At 42.4% G+C, this 10,057-nt stretch overlaps 2 protein-coding genes across 11 annotated transcripts; one reads left to right on the forward strand and one right to left on the reverse strand.

Annotated features, from left to right (window-relative positions):
- Positions 1 to 34: 34 nt before the first annotated feature.
- ngrn (neugrin, neurite outgrowth associated) lies at positions 35 to 1,966 on the reverse strand. The gene is made up of 3 exons (XM_040152814.1): positions 1,383 to 1,966; positions 1,146 to 1,256; positions 35 to 1,053 (listed from the first exon to the last, which is right to left on the reverse strand). Exons 1-3 carry the CDS (start codon positions 1,610 to 1,612, stop codon positions 468 to 470), a joined length of 927 nt encoding a protein of 308 aa, XP_040008748.1. The 5' UTR covers positions 1,613 to 1,966; the 3' UTR covers positions 35 to 467.
- Positions 1,967 to 2,502: 536 nt separating this feature from the next.
- On the forward strand, positions 2,503 to 8,543 carry nfyal (nuclear transcription factor Y, alpha, like). Of its 10 annotated transcripts, none has more exons than XM_040152472.1 (10): positions 2,503 to 2,636; positions 3,414 to 3,521; positions 3,702 to 3,788; positions 4,782 to 4,928; positions 5,094 to 5,225; positions 5,318 to 5,420; positions 5,528 to 5,679; positions 6,543 to 6,716; positions 7,226 to 7,336; positions 7,612 to 8,543. In XM_040152472.1, exons 2-10 carry the CDS (start codon positions 3,441 to 3,443, stop codon positions 7,672 to 7,674), a joined length of 1,050 nt encoding a protein of 349 aa, XP_040008406.1. In that variant the 5' UTR covers positions 2,503 to 2,636; positions 3,414 to 3,440; the 3' UTR covers positions 7,675 to 8,543. The 10 variants fall into 10 exon arrangements, with proteins under 10 accessions (XP_040008406.1, XP_040008407.1, XP_040008408.1 ...); XM_040152473.1 differs by having other exon boundaries at positions 5,318 to 5,402; positions 5,528 to 5,697; XM_040152474.1 differs by having other exon boundaries at positions 3,702 to 3,785.
- Positions 8,544 to 10,057: the final 1,514 nt, after the last annotated feature.

Consider the following 10,057-nt stretch of genomic DNA (forward strand, 5'->3'; position numbering starts at 1 on the left):
TAGTTCTCACTAAGAGCAATGTAAAAATATGAGACAAGAAAATTGAGCCTTGGGCAAAAAATATCCCATAATTTTGGAATGCCTTGCTATTGCTGGCTGCCTCAGCCAGTCACTGTTTACAAAGGGATCAGTTACCACAACCCATTCAGTTTCCTCAAATGGCTGCGGCTATTTTGCCTTGGGGTACAAACGCAGAAGTTTCATCGCTGTCTTATCTCACAAAAGCTGAATTAATTCAGGATTTATTTCACTATTTCCATATTTATGAATAAATATACAATAAATGAAAAAAAAACAAATAGGTCAGTAAACAGCTATGATACAAAAGAATATTTTTTTTTAATTTTCCCTGCATAGCTTGTACAGTAATGATCTGTTCCAAAAGTCGCAGAGTTTATTATTATTATGTGTGGTAATGCCAACCCTGAGCATCACACATTGTTAGCTGAGAGTTCAACAGAAAGTCCTCAGATTCTATACAAAAAGTTGCCCTCTGCATCAAAGAATTCATTCCCAGCTTGCACCACAGGAGCGGGCTTCTCCATTTCCATAAACTCTTCAAGTTGCTCTTCTGTCAACACCTTTCCGTCCCAGCTCTCCTCCTCTGTGTCCTCCCCTGTTGGATTTGTGTTGGTAGGCCTCTCTTCTTCTGTTGATCTTGTCACTGTGGCTTCTCTACTAATACCAGCTGTGAACTGGGTGGGCAGAACAGTAACGGGGGCAGGACTCTTAGCCAGGGGTCCTGAGGCTTCTCCTCGAATCATCAGAGTCTGGTCAGCCACAGGGATTAAAGCACCTTCTCTGCTTCCAGCAGGGAGTGTGGCTGGTGTATAGTTCCCAGGCAGCTTCAGCCTGTCCTGCCCTGCCCCAGCACCTGAAGGCAGCACCTTTTGACTCAGTCCAGCCATTACTTTAGCATCCTGCTCATCTTTTCTTTCAGGAGCAGGGACAAACTTGCTCCTGAGGACCCTCAGGATGACATCAGGGGCGACAGAGAAGCCCTCAGCCAGACGCTCTACTGACCACTCCTCTGGTTGCTCTTGCTTCAGGTACCTGAAAATCGATCAACATTTAATTTTAAGCCTCAGTTAGGTGAGTGGTACTTCTTGGTTCAGCGGCTGGACTGACACAACGGAGCTCCTCACCTGATCTGCTCTATAGCATCCCAGGTTAGCTTCCTCCGTGGAGCTCCTGTTAGAGTCATCTGCCTCCTCAGTATATGGTATTTCACAGTCCTCTGCCTCTTCCTCCCTTCACTGAAAAACATGGGAGGCCTGGTTTAAAGTGTCACATACTGTACAGACAGCATATAGGAAGAATTGAACACATTAAGTTACTTTTAAACGTTGGGATAATGCGTGATAACTCCTGCTGACTCTTACTCAACCAAGGCCTGGAGCTTGTCTTCCACATCCTCCAGTCCTAATTCCTCATCAGACGTCTCGTCGTTGTATCTTGGAGCTCTGCTCGATGCTCTGTCTCTGTTCCCATGGCCCTGTCCCTTCCGTGCCCCGCTGGCGCCACTGCTTGCCAATCGACAGCTGTTCGCGGGAGTCACTGACAGAGCACCGAGCCTGGAGAGGAGGGAGAGGACCTGGAGAGGTCGGGCCATGCTCACAGACAGTGTGTCCTGCTTTTCGGAGCCAGTCTCATGAGCTTGTTCTCCCAAAGAGGTGGCTCGCGCAGTCGGTTGAGTGACAGGGTAATATCAGTAGCCAAACTGTCCACTAGTGGACCCTGGTTCGGATAGAGTAGTATCCTATTCTCGTAATGCTCACTGCAACGACTTCATTTACTCGCCGTCATTTTTACAACAGAAGAGGGACCTTCGCCGCAACTACCGTTACCCCCACGGCCGTGGCGCAGACCCGTGAAACTCGTGGATTTACTTCCGCAAACACGAGCCTCGCAGCATGAAGAACGTGCGGCACTGCCATCTACCGGAATGGGGAGTCGCTCTTCTTTCGTACTAAAAGCTGTTTAATCATTGCTCTACGGGGAATTTGAGTGGTCTGTATCCTTTTCATTTCATATTCGATTTTTTTTTTTGCAAAAATCTCCGTACTGAATTAAGTTTCCAAATTCATCCATCAGACGGATTAATTATTAAGTCGACCAGAACTGAACAAAGGTCCCTTGTGGAATAATACATGTCATCCAACACGTTTCAATAGCTTTTTGCTATTTTTTTCTCCCAATAATGAAAAGAATAGATCTTTTGATGAAATAATATATCCCAAGGGAACTGTCTAAAATTGTACTGTATATACATAACTGCCCTTCCTGCTTGTTGTAAAAATTGAGCTATTTTGATTTAATTAAGGGCCCGGGCTATAAGTTGTACATTGCACGTCATTTAATAAAGTTTTTTTTTAAACAAAAAACAAGGAAAATAAATAAAGAAAGAAAGAAACAAAGAAAGAAACAAACAAACAAAGTGGTTAGACTGCGACATCTGCCGGGCGGCACGGACTCTGCACCCCGCTCGGTTCCTGTGTTCTTGTGGCACGCAGCTGCGCACCTCCTCCCGGGGCGCCGTTGTTTCATTTGCGCCATTTTGTCCGCTCACTTTGTTGATTGGGCTTTAGCGAGCTGTACTGGAGCCAATCAGAGGGAAACCGGACAGCGAAGACACGGTAAGGGAGACCCGATTGAAGGCATTGGTAGTTGTCAGCACGGATTGGTTTGTCATGGACCAACCAAATTACTAACCCTGCTAAATACAAAAAAAAAAAAAAAACAGAAAACTCTTATGGCAGTTTGATTTCGGTCGCTGTGTCCGAGGCTGTTTAGGCTGCAAATAACTTCATGTTCCCGGTGTTGGCTCCGGTGAGGAAACATGATCTGCGGTGCTCCGCAAGCCTCAGCTAACGTTAGCTAGTTAGCTGAAATATAAATTCTCAAACAAAGGGATGGTTGATAACGAGGGCGTCCACCCACCAGTAAAGCAAAATAGAATGAACTATAATAAACTACAACACATCTGAAGACTGATGTTAGCAGTTTACATGTTAATTCGCCTCTGTTCTGGGCTTTCTAGCCGTTACCACGCTTTTTAGCTTGCTAACTGACGCTAGCCATGTTAGCTTTCATATGAATATATCCTGTTAATAAAACAACATCCAGCAGCTGACCTTGATGTATCACCAAGACTGAGGTTCATATTTCGCCTCTAAATTTCACACACAACAGGTGACATACTTTGACACAGGGTAGCGTTATGAGTTGAATTTAAGAGACCGCCAATGTGGCGTTATTTAAATAATGTCAAATGTTAACAAACAATGAGTTGACAAAACGTGACGTTACACAAGGGATGGTCAATAATTTTGTGCGCTACATATAAAATACAGTGATAAAAGTTATACATCTAATGTAAGCTAATACTGTATGTTTCTTTCTTTTGTCTCAAGAGAGGAGGATTGTGACAGTAATAAGCTATGGAGCAGTACACCACTGCCACCACTACTACTGGGGAGCAGATAGTTGTGCAGACTGCCAATGGACAGATCCAGCAGCAGGTGAGCTCAGTTCTTTGGTTAGGATAAAGAACAGTTTTCCCGACCATCAACAATTAAACCTTTTGCCGTAGGGTCCCAGGTCACAGGTACAAGAATCAAAGCGCTCCAGCGGATTCCAGATCCAGTCAATTTTCCCTATAATCACTTGTCTGAGATTGTATTGTCCTGCCTTGTCTGCAGACACAGGGCACAGTGACGGCTGTGCAGCTGCAAACAGAAGCGCCAGTGGTGACGGCCTCAGGCCAGCAGGTGCAGACACTCCAGGTAGTGGTGTCACCGCCGCCCTGTGTCAGTGTCATGACAGTGTTACAGCCTACCAGTTTGCATGCTACAACCAGGGCTGTTTTTCATGACCCATCTCTGTGCTGTTTGGTCCACCCACCTCCCCAAGCATGTCTTACAGCTGCCTAAACTGCATGTTCCTCAGCACAGTGTGTTGTGTGTCAGCCTCTGGTTTTTGCTTGTGTTTTAATGGCTAGATAAATGACAAAAGACTTCTGTTTGTCTGAATTGTGTTTGTCTCTTGCTTGTAAAAGCAAGTTTTACAAGTCAGATGTTCTTCCTGATGAGTATGAAAGCCATTTGAAATATTAGTCACATGGATGTGCGTTTTGCAGTTAGCAGAACTACCTTCAGGGGTTCAGCGTTGTACTACATGGATCCATAGTCATTATTGGCTGTCATTACTCATCATCTAGCTATATTTTTCTTGTTACAAAATGGCAGGGGGTTCCTTCCCTCTGGCATTTCTCTATGGCACAACTGCTGCGACGGGCTTTCAGTTGTCCATTGTGGTCACTCACTTTTTAGTGTATGTTAGTTTGACCATCAGTACTTGTCAAGTTGTATGCGTGAATGCAAACTAATTTGACGGCAGCATCGTATGCAATCATGTGCTTTTAAGCAAATCAGGCAGAAATGAACTTCATGTAACCTCTTGATTCAGCAGCAGTATTCCAGTAAATACAAAACCAATGAAGAAAGAGGTTTTGTATTTTGCCATTGTAGCCTATCTTCATGACAAAAATAGCTGAGAATATACTGTACATAGGCTGAACTTTGGGTCCTCTATGGAGCCGGATGGTTTCATGTTAGTGTGTTAGTACAGCAAATCATAAAATACTTTTCTCCATGATGTGGTATCTTGGATGTTCCTGATTTGACATCACTTGCTTACAGTCCTGTACGGCACACATGGGTGATACTGAGGTAACAAACACTGTCAGTGCTGCTATAACAGCCTTCTGTATCTCCCTGCAGGTCCAGGGCCAGCCTCTGATGGTCCAGGTGAGCGGTGGGCAGCTCATCACATCATCGGGGCAACCCATCATGGTGCAGGCCATGTCAGGGGGTCAGGGGCAAACCATAATGCAGGTCCCGGTATCTGGAGCTCAGGGACTACAGCAGGTAAGGGATAAGGCTTGGTTACCAGAATAGGATCTGTATTCAAGATTTACCACATTATCCTGTACAGGGACATTGTGTTATATGAAGGATGGGTGCAGCATTTTCAGACTACAATACCGCACCAATCCAACACCAATCTTTGGGTGTTACTGTGTCTGTGTGTAGATCCAGCTGGTGCAGCCTGGTCAGATCCAGTTGCAGGGCGGGCAGACTCTTCAGCTCCAGGGCCAGCAGGGTCAGCCCCAGCAGATCATTATCCAGCAGCCCCAGACAGCCATCACTGCTGGACAAAACCAGGTATTCAATTCTGACCAGTTGAGTGTCCATTTAATAAAAGGATTATTAATATGGTTACGGAATGTCTTCTCTCCTTACTTGCGGCTCCACAGGGACAGCAAATCAGCGTGCAGGGCCAGCAGGTGGCACAGACAGCTGACGGGCAGACAATCGTCTACCAGCCTGTCAATGCAGATGGTACGGTCCTGCAGCAGGGTAAACTCTGTTTTCTTCTACCTTTTGTGTTTGCCTTAAGCATTATAAACAGGTGCACTGTTGAGTCGTCATCTTGAGTAAGAACTGTGATGATAATTTCTTTGCAGGGATGATCACAATTCCAGCTGCCAGCTTGGCCGGCGCCCAGATTGTACAGGCAGGAGGTGCCAACACCAACACAACTAACAGCGGCCAAGGCACTGTGACCGTCACCCTGCCTGTCTCCGGGAACATGGTCAATGCAGGTGGAATGGTCATGGTAAGACCCTGTGCAGAGGTACCCAGCATCTTATTACCTTTTTTTAAAAAAAAAAAAAAAAAATCTAGACTCTCAAGAGGGTGTGCGGTGTGGTGGAGGTCACATAAGTTTTAACTGTCTTTTTAAATGTAGTAACTATTATCAGTTTATATTTTTTTTTGCTAATTATATTAGTCATTTTTTTTAAACAATATACATCTGTAGAAGTTTAGTGCAATGGATTTATTATCTTTTAGTGGAAACATATTGCAATAATGTGAGAAACTAAAGATTTGGTGATACATTATGTTGTCTTTACTGGTAAACAGTATTGAAAAGCTGACAAAATGAACCATGAAACTTTTTAAGCAACATTATTTGAACATGTTAGTTAAATGCAGTGAATAATACCATGTTTCTAAAGCCCCTAACACTGGTTGACCACCCACACGTATTTTCACTTATTTGGCCTGATTAGACTTCTGCTTAGTAGTGGCCTATACAGACTGTGCTTGATTGACATCTACCTCACCTCCTTTCAATTTAATGAACCTATTAGGGGGAGACAGCTTGCCCCTTTATGATTCTTATTAGTTCATTTGGTGACCTTATGCTATTCTCAGTATAACGACACCCAGTGTCGACCAGTAGAGAAGACTATTTAGCCAGAATGACTGAAAACACCTAGCGGGCACAGGGCCTCTAACAAGAACCTTTAAATGTGAAAGTTATACTGTGATATGGTACCGTATATCAATATTGAATAAAGGTCTAATGATTGATGTGATATTTATTTAACCATTTGCACAGGAACTGCTTGTTTTTGTCAGTATATTCAGAGGCTCTAAGTACTGTGTGCATGTTTGTGTCTCGCCCTCTATCAGATGGTGCCAGGAGGTGGCGGCGTTCCCACAATGCAGCGTATCCCCCTGCCAGGGGCTGAGATGCTCGAGGAGGAGCCTCTCTATGTCAATGCCAAACAATACCATCGTATCCTGAAGCGACGACAGGCCCGGGCAAAGCTGGAGGCTGAGGGCAAGATTCCCAAAGAAAGGAGGGTATGGCATATTGGTCATCATCCTACACCATGCAAACACGGGCACATTGAAGCTGTCCTTCTTCCATTTTTACCCCTTGTTCCTCTTTTCACCAGCTACTCATTTATTTTGTCTGGCTACCATTTCATGATGACCCTCTTCTGTACATCATCTTGTTGGGTGGCAATAGCTGCCCAAGATTTCATGTAGGGGTTTGGATCAAACAATGAGCTGAAAGCTGCACAAAGGTGCAGACTGGGATGTTAATTGTCAATGGGATTGATTGCACAACCCTGATGCATTACAGGGAGCCATTTATTTTAATGTTAATATTGAAGAAGTGCCTGGTATTACTTTGAAAGTATCTTTAAAAATATCTGCATGGCTAGATACCTCAAGAGGCAAGTAAGAAAATGTGTTTTTGGGGGTGGGTGAAGTGACCTTGCAACAACTGCCGGTACAGAGGTAGCACAATGTATTCATAATGTTAAGATGGCCATGATCCTATACACCCACTTTCTCTCTGACAGAAATACCTGCATGAGTCTCGCCACCGCCACGCTATGCAGCGTAAGCGAGGAGATGGAGGCCGTTTCTTTTCCCCTAAAGACAAGGAGGAAATGGCTTTGGCCCTGTCACAGGTGTGACAAGAAGCTGTGTGTAGAATATCATCACCTGCATATCATCACTCAGTAATAAAAAAATACACTGACTCAAGCCTGTAAACGAGTTATAAATTGTGAACTAAGCACTGTAAACTGCCTGATTTACTTTGACTAACTTTTTTTTTTTCAATTAGTAATTTGTGTGGAATTAGTTTTCACTTTGTTGGAAAAGACAATATCTCATTTAAGAATCAAACTGCTCATATTTTATTATGATGGCCTCACTGATCCTTTCTCCTCTCGCATATCAGCAGCAGGACGTGGCCCAGGCAGCAGCAGATGAGACGGTGGCTCAGATGATCCGAGTCTCGTAGCACTGTCGCCAATATCATCACTTCTGTCTGTGAAGTCTACCCTGCCTGAAACTCTTCTCCCCAGCTAAACCATCTGCCACACCTTCCCTCATTTTTTCTCCCTCCTGCCCCACCGTCGCACACCAAACGAAAGCTCCTCCACTGGGTTTTTTCTGTTGTCGCTCTGCTTCTTCACTGGTCTTCCAGGGAGCTGGCCATGTGGCTGCTGAGCCTGTGAACTGGTCTTCTTCTGTGAAATGGAGGATGCTTCCATGCTCAGCTTTACTGGTCAAGCACTTAGGACCAGCTTTTTATTTTCCTAATGATTTATTTGGACAGTGATGAACATGAAGTCATGGGCAACCAGGATCAGTGACACAGAGGAAATGACAGCTGTGAAGCCATACTCTGTCAGACCCTGGTCTGTTTAAAAATATGAGAATTTGTCACTAGTGGATACTTGTTGCTTTAAATATTTTTTTGTAAATGGTACAGATTTTTTTTTTTTTTTTTTTTTTCAAAAAGACACTGGTTAAGCCTTGATGCTACATTAGTGTCCTTTATCTTTTATGTGATGATTTCATATTTTTTCCCCAACCCATGTATTGTGGGGGATGGACTCAGCATTTTAAGTACAACATGCGTCCACTGAGCAAAAACTGAAACGTGATACTAATGTGAAAATGTTGTACAGAAATTCTTTTCTTCCCCAGTGTGTGTTGGATGTACTTACTAATAGACCCAATTCTGTGGATACATTTTATACAATTTGTAGTTAGACTTGGTGTTTGTAGGAAAACAAATTGCTCAGTGTTGCATCACATTTCACATTCTATCCATATACTTACTTTATTGGTCAGTCCACCTAAGTGTTTGGTTTGTTTCATTGTAGATAGATTTTTTTTTTTTTTTTTTTTTTTTTATCCATCAGATGCAGTCCTGCAAAGTTATTTTTTTTATAATGAAAAAAGGTTGGACATTGAATTCATGAAACTTATGTCAATTAAATTTTATTAAGTGACTCAACGTTATTTGTAGTAATTATTTAGGAATTAAAGGAGTCTTCGCCATTGGCATGCTGTCAGAAATTCGTGAGAGCCGTTTCAACCATATCATTACAAAGTATTTACTCTTCGGTGTCATAAGTAAAAATGTCAGTCATTCCAGCAGAGGGCACATATATCTCTATCTTTTGAATAAGATGGTTAAAATTATGAATACAGAGTGTTTGAAGCCTTAAAGCAACCATATCAAGGCTGCAACTAATGATTATTTGGATTCTATTATTTCCATTATGGACTAATTGTTCCAGCTCTACTACACATATCACCCACTGTGCTAGCTTGTCCGTCTCATTGAGTATAATTGAAATAATACACGTATTAGAATACACTGGTTTTGGTTAAAGTTGAAAGTAGATCTTGCCGATAATCTTATCTTTTACTCACTGGATCATATTATGTTCAAGGGGGGAAATGCATTAATTTTCAACTATGCAGACATAGTAATACCCCAATCTAAAACTTCTCCATTACAAGTAAAATTCCTGCATTCCACATTTTAGTACAGACATGTTATTATAAAAATTTACTTTGACCATTAAAAGTAAAATTACTCATACAGAATGGACCCTTTCATCGCGTCATACACTTAATGAGAACTTTATTAAGAACACTTGTGCGCTTGCTTATACATGCAATTATCCAACCAGCACATAATGCAGATACAGATCAGGAGCTTAAGTTAATGTTCACATCAAACACCAGAATGGGGAAAATGTGATCTCAGTGACTTTGACTGTGGCATGACTGTTGGTGCCAGACAGGCTGGATTTGAGTGTTTCTGATCTCCTGGGATTTTGGGCACAACAGTTTCCAGAGTTTTTACTCAGAATGGTATGAAAAATGAAAAACATTCAGTGAGCAGCATTTCTTTGGACGGAAATGCATTGTTGATGAGAGAGGTCAGAGGAGAATGACCAGACTGGTTGGAGCTGACAGAAAGGCTCGAGTAACTAAGATAACCACTCTTTATAAAGTGGTCATACTGAATCTTAATCTACAGAGAAACAACAGCTGTGAGGTAAATATAGTGGTGAAAAAATGACAAAAGTACAATGGTACAACCTCTGAAACTCAAAGTAGTGCTTACTTCAAAAAGAAGTACTGTACAGCATACTTCAGGTAGCCTTAATAGATACATTCCACAACCGGTCGTGATTCTTGTATCCCGATTAAGGATTCAGAGAAAACTGCAATGAAAACTAGTTACAATTGACTGTGTAAGTGTATGTTTTACCATTTGAAGATTTTTGCATAACAGTGCAAAAGTGCATTGCATTCACGAAATTAAAAAAAAAATTGAGACCTTAACTCTTAATTATGACTTAATATCCCATAATTAC

This window comes from Xiphias gladius, chromosome 18, assembly GCF_016859285.1.
Source record: "Xiphias gladius isolate SHS-SW01 ecotype Sanya breed wild chromosome 18, ASM1685928v1, whole genome shotgun sequence".
In the NCBI taxonomy this organism is placed as follows: Eukaryota; Metazoa; Chordata; class Actinopteri; order Istiophoriformes; family Xiphiidae; genus Xiphias; species Xiphias gladius.